At 38.9% G+C, this 17,401-nt stretch overlaps 1 protein-coding gene across 8 annotated transcripts in view; it reads right to left on the bottom strand.

Moving 5' to 3' along the window:
* The window catches only part of NCKAP5 (NCK associated protein 5), a 1,002,432-nt gene that overhangs the window by 92,246 nt on the left and 892,785 nt on the right, over positions 1–17,401 (bottom strand). For all 8 annotated transcript variants that reach the window (XM_035305069.3, XM_078327941.1, XM_035305072.3 and 5 more), the window contains one exon: positions 12,370–12,448. In XM_035305069.3, coding sequence (XP_035160960.3) covers positions 12,370–12,448 — 79 coding nt within the window. The remainder of the gene's footprint in view (positions 1–12,369; positions 12,449–17,401) is intronic.

The raw sequence follows: 17,401 nt of genomic DNA, 5'->3' as shown, positions 1-17,401 counted from the left end.
TAACTTCTCTTTCATACTATCCACTTCCTTGTTTCTCTGTTATACATTTTGTGTAATTTTTTTCAACTGTATCTTCTCGTTCAGTAATCTCTCTTTAGCTGTAATAAATATTATCTACCAATTTTTTTTTCCTTTGAGATGGAGTTTCACTCTTGTTACCCAGGCTGGAGTGCAGTGGCGTGATCTCAGCTCACTGCAACCTCCACCTCCTGGGTTCAGGCAATTCTCCTGCCTCAGCCTCCTGAGAAGCTGGGATTACAGGCACGCGCCACCGTGCCCAGCTAATTTTTTGTGTTTTTAGTAGAGACGAGGTTTCATCATGTTGACCAGGATGGTCTCGATCTCTTGACCTCGTGATCCACCCGCCTCGGCCTCCCAAAGTGCTGGGATTACAGGCTGAGCCACCGCGCCCGGCCCCTACCAATTTTTATACTTTGAAGTTTTTTGTTCCTTTCTTAACTTCCATTTTCATTTTTATTTAGATATACTAAATCTTTTTATATGCTCTATTAGATAATTCTCAATTCTGCAGTCTTTGCAGTACTCATTCTGTGTATTATTGTTTTTTTCTGACTCATTAATGAGTCATTTTTTCCCCCTCATGTTTTGGTTGATTTTCTATTGTGAGTTAGTTTTACTTGGAACTTCCTTTGTATGTAAAGTTTATAGTGAGTGCCTCAAGAGAGGATTTGAGTTGGGTTCTGCCAGGTTCCAAGGGGTACTGTTAACCTAAGTCTGCATTGTTTTTAAACTTTTCATTATGGTAAATGTCAAATGTACTCAAACAGTGTAATATATCCTCATATACCTATTGTCCAACTCTTAGAAAATACTAACCTTCCACCATTCTTATTTCATCGATTCTCTCTTTCAGTTTCTTCTCTGGAACATTAGAAGCACAACTGGGACCCTTTTGTAATTTGAAGCTGGGGGTTTATGGGACGCAAAAAGAGTGAATTAGGTCCCTGAGCTACGTGGGTGCAAGCTAATGATGCACAATCTTCTGAGGAAACATTTTTCTCTTCTTTTTTCCCCAGCTAGTGTTAAGACAGCGTTAAGGCTGAGTCAGGAATTTATTCTCAAAATCTTCCTCTACAGGGCGGCTTTGAAGTTACTGCACTTTGGAGTCCAGCTTTATACAGGGGAGGGGCTTGAGTGTCTTTGATCTAACATTTCACCCCAGTCAGGCCCTGGGCTTTCATTATGTCAACAGTTTAGCTCCTTAAAACCAGGCTCTGCGTAGGGTGACTGACGGGGATTTGAGGAATGTTAGAGAACATGTTTTTCCAGCTCTGAAGAGTTTCCCAGGATGTGAGACTTTCGGTGTTGAAACCAAGAAAGTCCTAGCACACTGGGACCACTGGTCACCCTAGCTCCAGGCCACCAGAGACTAATACATACTCGATGGGCAAATGCAGGCTATGGCATTCTCTTGCTCCCATGGATTCCAGCTTTCTTGCTATTCCTAGCCTATGATGAATTCTTTGCCTGCAGCTCAATCATAAATTTAAGAAAATATGTAGAATTTTATATTACATCCTATACTTTTGGTAGATGTGGCATTCTGTAAAAGGATTTTGAAATTCTAATTTGGCATACTGCCAGATAAAAGTGCCGGCAGATTCATTCTTTTGAACTGAGCCCATATTTAAACGTATCTCAGATGCCACATAAGAAATCTAGGATTCGGCTTCTTGTGAAAAACAGGAAGCCTTGCTACATGCGGCTAGCATTCTTCTATACTGACAACTAGAGCTGCTTCCCTAGGACAGGTCATGTTCTCTACATTCCTCCAATACCCATCACTCATACAATATATGCATGTGTACATCAAGCCCAGCCTGCACCACTCATTGACCCAGGAGCTTTTATTTTTGAGTAACTCCTGGCCAAACAATCTACAAAAGGGACACTTGGACTCTGGTGCCTGAGAGAGGTGATCCAAGAAACATCTGGTCATCATTTAGAATTCTTGGGGGGTTAGTCAACTTTACTTCACAGCTACAGACTATAGTGTTGGTTTGGATGATGGTTCCACTCCATTCTTGTCACGCTGCTGAGCAAGGCACGTAATTTTGAGAATATCCATTTCCTCATCTGCAAATAGCAACCATCACACTTAACTTACAGGGCTAATGTGGAGACAAAACAAGGCAACTTACATAAAACACCCAGGCCAGTGCCCAGCATATAGAAAGCTCTTAATAAGGAGTAGATAGCAATGCAATGTACATCATTGTCTTACTTTATTCACAATTTTCTGTCACATTGGACGGCTTTTGGGTTTTTGCGCTGAGGCACACAGCTGTCTGACTTTGGTTTGACCCTCACCTATTCCTTTCTATGTCTTAAGTTACAAACACAGGCTTATACTTACTTTCAGTGATTTAACTGCCTTTTGGGAAGTTAAAGGAACTGTAAAACATTGGGTCTTTATATAGCTAGTTCAGTTTCCCCAACCTTGTACTTTAGAGCAACGGGCCTTGTAAATGGCCGGGGAAAGTGCAAACCTTAATTAATATGTCTCACTGTTACCTGTTCAATGGGGCCTTTCCCCTTTAGGTACCTGGTTCATGCCACCTCATAGGTCTGCATGTCTGCCTCTGGTGCTGGCAGCTCAGCTTCCCAATCTGTGGCATACCAGTCTCCGCTTTCTTAAATATCAAACCCTTCCTTCTTGCACTTCTCAGTTCCATGGCAGGAAAAGGTACGAGCCCCATGCTCATTCTCTTAGGGTCTGGGGGTGCTAATCTGAGAAACACACTGCTGTTATCAGCCAGCGATGCTTACTGTGTGCCTTTCCAGAGACCACCTGTGTCATCACAAGCCACTGGGGGCTTTCACTCAAAGGAATTGCCAATGGGTGGGAAATTCAGATATATTCTGGTAGGCTGGCATGAGAACTCTCTTTTGGGGGGTAGGGAGCCCTTTGGCAATCATTAATTATTCTTGGTTGTCCATCCTTTCACACAAATATATGATTCTATTTATCACAGTACACTGCATGGAAAGAGTGTTTCGTGAGGAGAAAGGTGACTGGTGAGTTTGTTGGCTCAATGACAAATGAGAGAAAATGAAGTAGCATGTTATTGCAGAAGTCTAAATCTGAGCATCATAGTGATCAATAGCAATGTCTTAACATGTAGGTCTTCTTCTGAAAATCTCCATAGTCTATATGTTGTCTGTAGGGCTAAGTTCAAATCTCTAAGCTCAGCTTTCAAGGTCTCCACCATCTGGTCCCATCCTACAAATCCAACTGTATCTGTGCTTCATCCTGTGCTCTAGCTAAACCTATCCCTGCAGACTCCCCTACCCTCCGGTGTGCTATGCACCTCCTATCTCTAGACCTTTGCTTATGCAGTTTCTCTTTACTTCAAGGACATCTTTCCTTTTCTGATGAAATCCTACCCTTTAGGACTCTGCTGCATATCAGGATCACCTGTAGATCTTTAAGAACTGCAATGCTGGGCTCCCATCCCCAGACATTGTGATTTAATTAATGTGGGGTATGATTTTGGTGTATTTTTAGAGGCTCCCCAGGTGATTCTCATGTGTAGCAAAGTTTGGGAACCATTGGACTAAATGGCATATGCTCTTAAACTTCAATATATTACTCACTCACTCTTGCCTTTTTCTGACAAAAACCAATGCTTCCAGTTCCACTAAAGTGGGGCTGTGTACCCTGCTCTGTGCCACCAGATGTATGTAGAGCACACCTTTCTCTTATCAGTGATCACAATGCATTTGAATTATCTGCTTGCTTTTCTGCCTTCTGGCTAAACTGGAGTTCACAGAGGGCAGATACTGTGTCTTATTCCTCTTTGTATACCCTACAGCTGGTACAGCGTGTAGTTTGCAGAAAAGGCTCAATATAGGCTTGTTGAACTAAATAGAACTTAGCTCCCTGATGCAATCTATAGGAGTAAATATTTTACAAGAGTAAAAAAGCCATACTTTTAACACTGTAAGTCCATAATCCTCTCTCTAGTGAAAAAATAGAGGAAAGAGGTCATAGACTGGGATTGGGTATGCTCACAAATACAGAAACTTCCACCGAAGCTTTATTTGGTGACTGTCTCTGTTTGTGAGAAAAAAGCACTCACAAGGAGCAAGCTGACAGTAAAACCAGAGAACCAGCCAGGAGGGAATGAAAAACATGGAGGATGACATATAATGTTATAAGCACAGGGCTTGGTGTGCCGTAGGTACTCAGTGAATGGATATGGATATTATTATTTTCAGCCCTAGGTCAGAAGATATCACACGGTCCTGTTTTCATGGGCCTAACTTCATGACAAGCAGAGTTTACATTTTAGGCTGCCTTTGCTGGATGCAAAACTCTCCCTTTGGAGTTTATCACTTGTAGTTAGTTATAAGTGAGTGAACTCAGTGCAGCCACAGTGGACTTTTCCTTGCCCAAGCTACTAGTCTACAGTACCTCTTAAATGTTATTTTGTATGTCTGAAAATGCATAAGTAACATAATTTTGGCAAGTATTACTACAGGATCTGAAACATTAAAAAAAAAAAAAAAAACCACACCATACTAATCCCCCATTCATAGGCAAGAGTATCTAAGTAGTTTGATGCCAGTCTGATAGTATTCAATAGAATAATATCTATCAAAGTTATTGAGAACATTTGCACTTCCCACCCACATTCTGTTTTGATTATCAATATCTCTTTCTGTCTACAATTAAGCCTAAATGTGTTAGCACACTATTCACAATGTGACACTCGACTTCACCTTCTGCGCCAAAAGCTGTGACTATCTGGTCAACTTTCTAAGATATACTTTAATTTTAAATAGAAATGCCATTTCCTCTAGGTCAAATTTCTAAACTTTCTTCTTATCTTCTTGGGGGGAAATCTGGTAATATTCTTGAAATGAGACAGATAATTATCAAGGACTTTAATTGACTGGCAGCTACAGCACTAGAAGCCCTAATGTTAGATTTAATTTTAGGGAAAAAGTTAATTTTAGATGCATTGTGTTCCACAAAATATTTGTTTGAACATCTACATACTTTGTTGGTGACCAATTATGTATTTATTCATATATATGGTGATGGCAAATGAATCCAAGTTCAACATGTTTTCCAAAAAGTTATTCAAGGTTAACTGCACAAATAGAGAGCAGTGATAGTTTAAATTATGCAAAATAGGAACTATGCATAAATCATTGAAATCAATTACATCTTTCCTAACAACTTTCTAAATTTGTTTCCCTAGAATTTTTTTTTTTTTTTTTTTTTTTTTGGTGAGACAGAGTTTCACTCTGTCCCCAGGCTGGAGTGCAGTGGTGTGATCTCGGCTCACTGCAACCTCTGCCTCATGGGTTCAAGTGATTCTCCTGCCTCAGCCTCCCAAGTAACTGAGACTACAGGCATGTGCCACCACGACCAGCTAATTTTTGTATTTTTATTAGAGACGGGGTTCACCGTGTTGGCCAGGATGGTCTCAATCTTTTGACCTTGTGATTTGCCTGCCTTAGCCTCCTAAAGTATTGGGATTACAAATGTGAGCCATCATGCCCGGCATTTCCTATGATTTCTTAAATGATAGTAAGAATTTTCGTGTGTTTTCTTAGCACAGCACAACTGAAGTTACAAGGTCATAACATTGGTAGGGGGCTGGCTGCAGGCTGAGAGGCTAGATGTCCCTAATACCCGTTAACTTTTTGTTTCAGAGTTAAGAGAACCTCTATTTTTTGCTGAACATTTGGTTTCCTTCCTTGAATAATGTTTCCCATCCTGTGTGAACAAGTACTGGCCAATGGGATGTCAGCAGAAAGGATGGGGCAACTGCTGGCAAGAGTCCTTAAAAGGATAAGCCATGTCCTTCATCATCCTTCTGCATTTTGGAAAGTGGACATAAGGGATAGTTTTTCAACAATCATCTTAGACCACGAAGTCACTTTGGGAATGAAAATCATAAGGAATGGAAACCATATGAGACAGAAGGACAAGATAGGAGAGTCTAGCATTGCTCTATTAGCTTGGAACACCTCCCTCTGGGCTTTAATGTGTGACAGCAAGAAATTTCTATTCTTATTTAAATCACTGCACTTTAGAGTTTCTTCTACTCCTATCTAAACTTAATTCTACTGGTACTAATGGTTAGAAAAATCCAGTCTTAGATTTAAAAATCAATGCAGTTTGGAGAATTCAAATGATAAAATCCACATATGGATAACTATTGGTAGACATGTTCTATTAAACTTTGATACAATAAAGTAGGTCCCAGAGTTCCTTTCATTTTGATAAGCACCTTGATCCTGGGTCTTGTTCTTTATGTAAGTGAAGCACTTGATTCAAGCCTGTGAAATCTTCCCCTCTTTCCTTACCAAAGAAACAACCACAGCCGTTAACATTCTGGCATCAGGCCAGGCATTCTCTCCTCTGCTGGGTGAAGAAGCTACTGTATTTTCTGACCTTCATTTGAATGTGGTATAGAGATTCCTTGATAATAACAACTGTATATCATACGACCCTTATTTTTTCTGTCTCTGCCTAACTGCAGATGGGCACATTACTACTGTGGATTAGATGCTTTATGGTTGGATGATAAAAGCTTATAAGAACAATGTGTTACAGAATGGCCATTATACATGGTGCTCCAAACCTCTTCTATTTGGCTTAACATAGCTTTGTCTCAATTCTTAGCCTTAATGCAGGCTATTTTTCAAAAGCAGGGTTCTACTACCACAAAACAACTCTTATTTTCCCCTGGCAGTGATTCTTGTACAATTCACTGAAGTAGGCTTGATCCTGTCCTTTTTTCTCCAACCCAAATTTGCTCAAATCCAGTACCGAGTGCCCCAAACTTACAGATCCCAAGAGTTCTTCTTAACTATGGATAAAACTTTGCCCGAGTTCTTGTTACAGTACAAATACATGGCTGAAAAAGGTACCTGTATAATCTGTTACTACATGGATATGAGTGAGTTTACTACATTAGCTAGCTGAATTCTAGGAGAGGATAAGGAATAAAGAAACGAAACACCCTGGAAAAATGGAAATATACTGGTTTGGTGTTAAGATACCCAAAGGTATTTACTGAGCACCTACTGTTCTTCATGATACTTGAGCTGCAGACAGGAGAGCCCCCTCTGAGGAAGAATGAAGGAAGGACAATAGATTGAGGTGGCAGGATGCTTTGGAGGCAATATCACTTTCTGGAGTAGGGAGGAGAGCACCTCTCGGGCAACTTTCCAGAGCTATCCAAAGAAAGTTAGAGCATCAGGGTTAGACCATGTCCTCTGCCATGCTACACTCTGGTGGTAGGAACCCTTCTGGCTCCTGCAGAAGAGGCTGGGAGCATACCCAGACAATGGAGGATGGTAAATAGATTTCATTCAAACATGGGGCACTAGGGCCTATGCCCATTAGACTATTAGGAAGATTGTTCTTTTCAACTCTTTTAAGTTTGGGGAAAATAACATGTATCTTTCACTTCATGAACACCTACCATACATCCCAATAGAATTCAATTTTTTTGTGAATCCTATTGGGTTCTACTTCAATAATATTCTTCCCCAATTTCCTCAAAGGACACTTTCTCCTCTTTGTAATATTTTCCAAATCCCCTGTTTCCTCTTAGGGAATTATTTTAAATTATCACTGGCTGGTGTTTTCAACATAAGACAATGAATGAGAAGTCCTACTAATTGTTAACTCTGGTAGACAATTAGTATAATACATAGAGTAAATGTATGATAGCAGGTAAAAGTTAGATAGCCGGAAAGAATAGTGAGAAATACAGTAGTTGTGATCTTTGGTGTTAATAGTTCTATTAGGCTAGGCTACCCATTTGTTTTGTTCAGTCTGACATTTATGTGGGCAACTTTAAAGAAAAAAAAATGTAGTTGCTTTATTTTACTTAAGTGTGAATCTTGAATTTCAATATAGAGCAGGTTTAGTTAACAAATCTGTTTTTTGCCTTTTTAAAGGCACAGTCTTGCTCTGTCACCTGGGTTGGAGTGCAGTGGCAGGATCATAACTCACCGCACCCTTGACCTCCCAGGCTCAAGCAGTTCTCCTGCCTCAGTCTCCCTAGTAGCTGAGACTACAGGCACTTGCCACTATGCCTAACTAACTTTTTAAAAAGTTTTTCTAGAGATGGGATCTCACTATGTTGCTCAGGCTGGTCTTGAACTCTTGAGTTCAAGCAGTGCTGCTGCCTTGGAATCCCAAAATGCTGGGATTACAGAGATCAGCCACTGTGCCTGGCCAAGTTAACAATGTCTTATCTTGTAATCAACTCATAACATTTTGATTAAACTAATGTGATTACCCTTAACCACAGAAATGCAGACATTCAGATTCGCAATGTTCTTGATTGCTCTTTGTCAAAGACATTAGTTAATATCGGTTAGAAGAACAACACATTTAGATTTGCACAGTTGCTGTTATTAGAAACATATTATGGTTATAAAATATTCCAAGAATAAGTGACAACACTTAGACAACATGAAGAACAATGGTATTATCAGGGTGTAAAAAATATATATTCTCAGCCAGTCTTGTGGAATTAAGATAGACAATCATTTGACTTTGTTGAGTCTCATGCAGTCGTAAAATGGAGGGACTTTGACAAGGTGCAGTGGCTCATGCCTGTAATCCCAGCACATTGGGAGTCTGAGGTGGGCAGATCACCTGAGGTCAGGAGTTTGAAACCAGCCTGACTAATGTGGCAAAACCCTGTCTCTACTAAAAAATAACAAAAATTAGCTGGGCATGGTGGTAGGCACCTGTAGTCCCAGCAACTCAGGAGCCTGAAGCAGGAGAAGCTTGAACCTAGGAGGCAGATGTTGCAATGAGTCGAGGTTGCCTCTCTGCACTTCAGATGAGGCAACATGAGACTCTGTCTAAAAAAATAAAAACATGGAGGGACTTTTTAGAAAATCTGAGGGGAGCCTATTGACCCGTTAGCCTGGGAGACAGGCTCAACCCTCTTCTCCCTGCTACTTCATGCAACAGAGGCTGGAAAGCAACATGCTAACTTTCCCAGCATCCTTTGCAGCTAGAATTTGCTGTATGATCCATTTCTCACCAATGATCCCTAAGATGGAGTCTATGGGGACACTCCATCCTTTATACATTTTACCCTTCCTTATACTTTTGTCTTAAATATAAATTATTAGAGTGGTAGGAGTCATTTTGCAACCAGAGTCCACAAGCATGAGGACAAAAAGTTAGCATGGTGATCATGGCCAAGTAAATAGATACAATGAGCCAGGGCTTTTGATAACATGGTTGAGCTGCTACACACCTCTTTCATGTTTGCCTTCCTCCAGTCCTTTAATTCTGTAAAATGATTGACTTTATTATTTATGTAATGGATTGCATTTATTTTTGGCCAGTAGTAGCATATTCATATAGTTCTCTACCACTTTGAAGAGATACATCTGCAATGATCTGAATACCAAGTCAATTTTCTATCAAAAACATGGTTCCTGCCATCTGCATGGTTCAATGTACTTCATTAGAGTAATCTAATGCAGCAGTATCCAACAGAGCACTGATGAAGAAAATATTCATATAGAACACAAGTTTGTGTGATGAAGGAATATATGTGATCTATTGACGATATAGAACATACATTCACGTACCACAAAATGATATTTTGGTCAGCGATGAACTGCATACACGATGATGGTTCCTTAAAATTATAATGAAGCTGAAAAATTCCTATTCTGTAGTGACGTCGTAAACAATTTAAGCATTTTACATAGTCAGAGTGTAAGCCATTACTCACATGTTTGTGGTGATGCTGGTGTATAAAAACCTATGTGCTGACAGTCTTATAAAAATCTAGCACATACAATGATGTAGAGTACAGAATATTTGATAATAATAAGCAACTATTACTGGTTTATGTATTTACTACTATACTATACTTTTTGCTGTTTAGACTGTGCTCCTTCCATTTATTTTTTTAAAAAAAGAGTTAACTGTAAATCAGCCCCAGGCAAATTCTTCAGGAGGTAACCAGAAGACATTGTTATCACAGGATATGACAGTCCTATGTGTGTTATTGCTTCTGAAGATCTTCCAGTGGGAGAAGATGTGGAGGTGGACGACAGTGATATTGATGATTCTGACCCTGCAGAGGCCTAGCTAATATGTGTGTTTGTGTCTTACTTTTTAACAGATAAATTAAAATTTAAAAATTAAAATTTAATAGAAAAAAACTTAAGAATAAGGATATAAAGAAAGGCTATATTTTTGTGCAGCTGTACAATGTGTTTGTTTTAAGCTAAGTATGATCACAGAGTCAAAATGTTAAAAAATAATTTAAAACTTTATAAAGTAAAAAATGACAGTAAAGTAAAGTTAATTTATTATCAAAAATTTTTTTTTCAATAAATTTAGTGTGGCCCAAGTGTACAGTGTTTATGAAGTGTAGAGTAGTATATGGTGATGTCCTGGGCCTTCACATTCACTCACCACTCACTAACTGACACACCCAGAACAACCTCCAGTTCCTTAAGTGGCCTATACAGGTGTATTGCCTTTTATCTTCGACACTAGTATTTTTTTAACCTTCTCTTTTCTATGTTTAGCTATGGGTAGATACACAAATACTTACCATTATGTTTTAATTGCCTGCAATATTCAGTACGGTAGCATGCTGTACAGGGTTGCATCTAGGACCAACAGCTATGCAATACAGACTAGGTGTGTAGTAGACTATACCCAGGTTTGTGTAAGTACACTCTACGATATTCCCACAATGTTGAAATTGCTGAACGACATTTCTCAGAACGTATTACTGCCACCAAACAGCCTGTGACTGTACAGAATACAGGAGCACTGAATACTCAAAATGTGGCTAGTGTTATTGAGGAAGTAAATTTTTAATTGTATCTTGCTTCATTAATTTAAATTGAAACAGCCACATGTGGCCAGTGGCTATGGCATCAAATACCACAGATACAAAGAATTGCTACCTGTGAAAAAATATTTTAAGGGATTCCTGTAGTTCTCTTAGAAAAAAATTCAGCCTGTGACTTTATATTTATTACTTTACAGGCCCAAGAACACCTCATTATGGAAAAATGATGACTCAGCAGGCTTTGCACAATGTCATGTTTGAAGGCTGTTAAACAATATTTAACTCAAATATTAGCTAACTATGCAGAACTGATACCAATTTAAGCATTTTACATTGACAAGTATAATAAAGGATTTTTTTTTGGATAATCTTATCCAGACTACACTCTTTCAGCTATTTGTTAAGAGTTTTGTGTTCCCAATTACAAATGAGAAGAATAATAATGGCGTGTCAGTCTCATTAAGCCATGGGGGTACAACAACCCTCTCAGACAAACTATAAATTATAGTTTGCATAAAACCACTGAGTATGCTAGAAAATCAGCCACAAAGTGTGCCCTCATGGCGCCAAGTGGTGGAATCCTGAGAGTGGGCAGCTAAAGACACTCCAAGTGAAAGAAGAGGAGCAATGGATGCTGATTATACCAGACCCTGGCAATCCACGGGGCCATCATGCCCTGGAACATGGTATTCAGTACTATCTCCTACACCCATATGTGACTTGCAGAAATGATTCCATGATGCCTCCATGCCTTGTGTAAAGCTAAATAATCAGCATGCTCACATTCATGGCTATATTTAGTGCCTGACGGACAACCAATTCTTCAAGTGTCCAAGGTGGCCTGGAGCAGTTAAAGGTGTCACTGCTTCTATCTCTTGAGGAGGGTGGTAATCAAAGGCAACTCCTCCATCACTGGTTACCTCCCAGCTGCTGAAAAGAGGTCAGAAAAGTTCCTGTGTGCTGGGAACTTGAGTTCCTTCAGTGCTATGCACAATTTTAAGACATGCTGACAAGCTGAACTTATTTCCGAGACAGGACTATCTATATTCTGAGTTTTAACAGAAATGATGAAAAAAGTGAGTTGAGAGTTTTGGCAAGCCATATTCTTTTATTCTATATTTGGTACTATGTGTAAAACATTTAATTTATAAAATATTTCATTTAAGAAAGCCACCACCCACACCTCTAAACAATAGATATGTATTTGCACTAGGTGTTCTTGAGACAATTATAGCAACTGGATTACTCAGTATCACTTTCATTTCATATTGACAAGTACTCACTTCTCATCAGTTTGCTTTGCATTCCTTTGCAAATACCTATGTTTTCCTCATAGGTGCTGCTTTGACCCACTTAGTTTATGGTAGTGTCCAATTTCTAAGGAGATAATGGCAACCATGTATGAATAGTTAAGACTCAGTCTTGATAGAGAAAGGTGTGAGACATGGTCTCTAGGAATGTACCATATCTGAAAGAAGGATACATGTAGAAAAAGTCTCAGTAAAAGCTGTATGAAGATGTGAATTTTTACCTATGATGTGGCTCTGAAATACAGAATCTGCAACTGCATCTTCTTCATCCTCTTGCAAGTTTTCATTTCCCTCTTTTATCTGCAGGAAGAAGAAAATGCTGCAAGTTCTTATTTGTTTTTTTAAATAGATACTTTTGCAATCCTCAGAGTAATGATACATTCCATAACAAATATGTAGGCATATGTGTGTGTTTGCATGTATATATATGTGTGAGTATGTGCACATAAATATACATATATATTTTTCATTCCACTTTTCTCCACGCCATCATTTGGCTTTGTTACAAGTTTTAATTAATAAGAGCATATTTTCAGACATAATACCTAATCTCTGAAGGAGAGAATTTACAGGGTATCTAATTCCACACAAAATTTTAGAAATAACAGCTTTGCTTGTTAATACCTGATAAAATCAGCAACATAGGGCAGTTAGGAAAAATTAAAGTCTAAGGAGGTATAATTCCTCCAGAGTCAGTGACATCTACTACAAGTGATTTTAATAAGAATAAAAATATATACTTTAAATATACTTAGATCTCCTGGCTTTTTCCTGGAATGTAACTAAAAAGATGATTTTTAAAAAATTCTTTCCATAATGAAAGGAGATGACAATGATGTATGTATGATCAGTGAACTAGAGCCGTGAGTCATTTATCTAGATTCTTTTCAAGCCAAAAACATTCCCCCTTATATTTCAGTTGGAAGGTCCAGGCACTTGATTGGGCAGCATCAAATGGAACCGACACAGAATTTAATGAAGTCTCAGTATTTTACAGATGGTGTCCAGGAAGTTTCCTTAAAGTTGGCACGAATGTAGTAAGTGGCAACACTGGCATGAAAGCCCAGGTCCCCTGCTTCCCAATCCAGTAACAAGAGAAGTAGGAGCATCATCAGCAATACCAACCACGATAAAAACAGTGAACACCTACATACCGTGTGGCAGGTGCTGTTAGCACGTAAGATCTTAACAATCCTTACAACAGTGCTATGAAGCAGCTACTATGGTTAGCTTTATTTTAGAGATAGGGACGCATCCCAGAGCAACAGAGAAGGTAATTGTCCAAGTGGTAGTGCTGGGATTTAAACACAGCAAATCTGACTCCAGATTTGTGTTTACCGGGAGGACCTTTGTTATTCTCAAATTTCCACTTGAATATGCCTGTGTAGACTTGGCCTGAATATCAAGACAATGTGGGGGAATGACCCTATGTAGCCAGTCACCTAGCAGCCAATGATAATAATGTGCAATGCAATGGGTGTCCTCCTTAGGCACATACATTAGAGATTGTCAGTGGATTTGCTACAGGGCTTACTTAGTTGAATGCCAATAAATTATTTTATACTCACAATGTGAAAGTCATATGGCTGCATACTGACCTTGAGCTGGATTTAGCTTTCTGCTTTTGCCTCCTATTTTTCATACTTAATGGAATAAGACCAATTATTTACATTTTATGACTGTAGTTTCAATATTAGAATGTAATTGGTGCTTAATCTGTGCCATGCTGATAGCCAGAGATGGCAAACTCGAGTGAGTATGGAGACGGCTACTCAACCCTGGCAAGGAGAGATCGTTAAGGTTCAGTATCAGGAGGCCATGCTTCATCACTTTCTTTCCCCTTCAGCTGTCTAATCTGTGGGCATTTCCCTGTCGTTTACAAACTCCACAGGAAGAAAGTCAGAGAATGAAAGAAAGCAGGAAAAAAGGGCTTCATTAACTGACTGTGTTCCTAGCAGTATATATTTACAGATGGCAGAGAGGAACCTCACTCTCACTCTGAGTGTGAGAAAGACCAAAGTACTACTTATTTGCCTTCCAAGATTCTCTTCCCTCAGGGATCTGTTTGTGACAAGGTGACCCAAAGGCCCCAAGACACCTTAGTTTCCATTAATAATCTATTAGGAGCCTTTTCTCCTTCTTTATAGAAACAACAAGGAAATCATATTTTCAATTTCATACCACCTCTTATGGCAATATGTTCCATATTTCCCCATGTGTTAATGTAAAATAGTATTTCCTTTGGGTTTTTCTAAATTTATACATTTTAAACTTGCAGTCCTCGAAACCTGTTGGACTGTGAATAAAAATCATCATCTCTGTCAGCCTGTGAAATTCTAAACAAAAGAATTGAATCATTAGAACAAAGTTTTTATTTACAGATAAAGGAAAAGAGGCTCCCCAGAGAAGGTTAATAATCTATTCAAAGTCACACAGAATTTCCATTGTCGAATAGGCACTCCTGATTCCTATCTATTGCCATAATTCAATTTTTCAGAGTGTCCTGTCCTGTTCCAGCTCTCCTTTCCGGACCTTCAAAAAAACTAGTCTGACTTTCTTAGTGTCTACCAGTTAGATTTGAAGGCAATATTCCAAGTATCCACAAACTATATTTTAAGAGTAGTAAACATTTTCTCTGTGTGTGTGTGTGTGTGTGTGTAATTTTCTGCTCCCCTTCCAAAATGTTCCCTACCCCTTCTGTGGCCCTTCTCCACCTCCTTCCTCTAATTATTGTATTTAAGAAAGAAAACAAAAGCTACTTCCCAGTTCTACCTGTCAGCTCCTTGCCAGAACTTTTCCAAGGCTTTATGTGCTTAACAGCAAATGCTAAACGTGGTCTCTTGGGACTTATAAGAGGAACTGGGATGGTGAACAAGGCCCCTGGCTCTTTCAGCTCTCCTGGGCTGGATGACCCACGAGGGGCAGACGACTCATGGTGGTGGGGGGAATTGTGAACTTGAAGGGGATGGATGAAGAAGCAGCAAGCAAATGGAAAGCGGGGGAGTGCTTCAGAGTGACATACTTGTCAGTTCTAATTATCCATACAAATAGATTTCAATGCAAAGTGGTGAGTAATTAAAAAAAATCCATTTGCCTATGCAAATGAAGGACATAATTTATTTTGGCAGCAGATTCCCCTTGCTAATTATATTTTTCATAGGATAAAATTTAAGTTAATTTTCATTTTTGATCCCATAGGAGCTGGATGTTGGTGGAAAGTTGTGGGAGCTTTCCTGGGAGTAGGGGGAGGAATTTGCCAGGTCAAGAATTTGCCAAAAATAGGGGCCGGGTGCGGTGGCTTAAGCCTGTAATCCCAGCACTTTGGGAGGCCGAGGCGGGTGGATCACAAGGTCGAGAGATCGAGACCAACCTGGTCAACATGGTAAAACCCCGTCTCTACTAAAACACAAAAAATTAGCTGGGCATGGTGGCGCGTGCCTGTAATCCCAGCTACTCAGGAGGCTGAGGCAGGAGAATTGCCTGAACCCAGGAGGCGGAGGTTGCAGTGAGCCGAGATCGCGCCATTGCACTCCAGCCTGGGTAACAAGAGCGAAACTCCGTCTCAAAAAAAAAAAAAAAAAAAAAAAAAGAATTTGCCAAAAATAGGCACAAGTGGGAAAGTCTCCATGTGGGAAAGCACTGCAAAGAATGGGAGTGGACAAAAATACAAGAAGTCTGGCAAACATTTGGCTCAGAAAAAACCAGTGGTTAGAAATTTAGAAATGTCTCAGTAATTCCTGCTGCCCCAGGAACAGAAACAAGTTCATGTCAGTTACGTCCCATTTGATAAAAAGTAGAAGCTTACTCACAAGCAGCAATTATGGGCTGTTTTTGGTTTAAGTTAGTGGTCAGTGCTTTGGGTGTCTTCTAATGATTCATCCCTAACTCTTGTCCATCTTTTGGGGCTCTGCAGTTCTAGTTGGGAACTACTCCAAACACCAGTCTATAACAGGCGACAATTAAATATCACTGCACCCCTATTTTATTAACCCCTCGTCCTAGGAAGGACAGGAATAAATGTACTCACAAGAGATACAGGAGGAAAAGGGGAGAAAATAATTCACCATTGATATAATTTCATCATTAAGCCTAATTTTTAAAACATCCTTCATTTGGAGTTCTATACATATTCCTTCTCTGAATCACCCTAACACTAACGGCTTCCCAAGAAACCAACATTTTGATGTCAAAGCTCATTTGAACAGGAAAAGAACGTAATGAATCTAAGTGAAACAGGAAATAATCCTGGGAGAGAAAACTCCTGGAAGGCATAACCTTTGGAAAAATTAATCATTTAGAAACTTTGCAGGCGGAGGGCAAAATATGCGTGCTTCTTATTAGCATCAAAATACCATTTAGAACAGAACTGTTCAATTAAGGATGTTAAAATTATAACATTTCATGGAACTTAATAAGATGATAACAATTTGTGTAATTATTGTACTATTTTTTGCCGTTTTATCAGCACAGTACCATTTTAATGGGATAGTATTTGATGCTTTTTTATTAGCAGACATGATCTTTTTTTTAGACTATGTGACACTGGGTGAGGAGAATACCCATAATTTAAATTAAAATACCCATACTAAAATGGTCATATTAAAATGGTTCATGATGAAGGTATATGATCTCATTAATTTTGTTAATGATTTTTATTTTTGTCCAGTGATAGTTAAATAGGAGCCTAGAGATGTCTTTCTTTGAAACTTTTCATGTCAGAAAATTATCTACATCCACAGGAAGAAAGAGCTTACGACATGGAGTAAGCATAGTGTACCTCTTTCTGACTTGTTCCTTAATACCAAGCAATCTTTCCGAGATACCTGTTCCCTATTTTATAATGATTTTACATAATTTAAATAAAAGTACCAAGTAACATGGCCCTTGTCTAAATTACACAAAATTAGAGCTAAGTGGTCTATAAATGATGGCAGAAATGGGAATATAAGCCTCTAAGGCTCTGAAATGAGAAATTCAGCAAAACATTAATGGGACTTTTAAACATATTTTAGAATGTTTCTAGCAATATGAAAAATGAATATGTAGTTACTAGTGAACTAAGTGGAGGTTTGCTACACGTGTGGATTTGTTATATGTATGAAAATAATCTCTGCTATCACTATATATTTGAATACTAAAAATGCCTTAGGACTCTCATAACTATATATAATCTTAGTTTGCAAAGAACAAGAGATGGTGGTATAGTATGGCATCAGGTTTTTGAACAGTGGTTTTATTCAGATAAAAGCGTAA

This window comes from Callithrix jacchus, chromosome 6 (assembly GCF_049354715.1).
Source record: "Callithrix jacchus isolate 240 chromosome 6, calJac240_pri, whole genome shotgun sequence".
Taxonomy (NCBI): Eukaryota; Metazoa; Chordata; class Mammalia; order Primates; family Cebidae; genus Callithrix; species Callithrix jacchus.
Note: the sequence above shows the minus strand (reverse complement) of the source record. Positions and strands in the feature narration are given on the sequence as shown.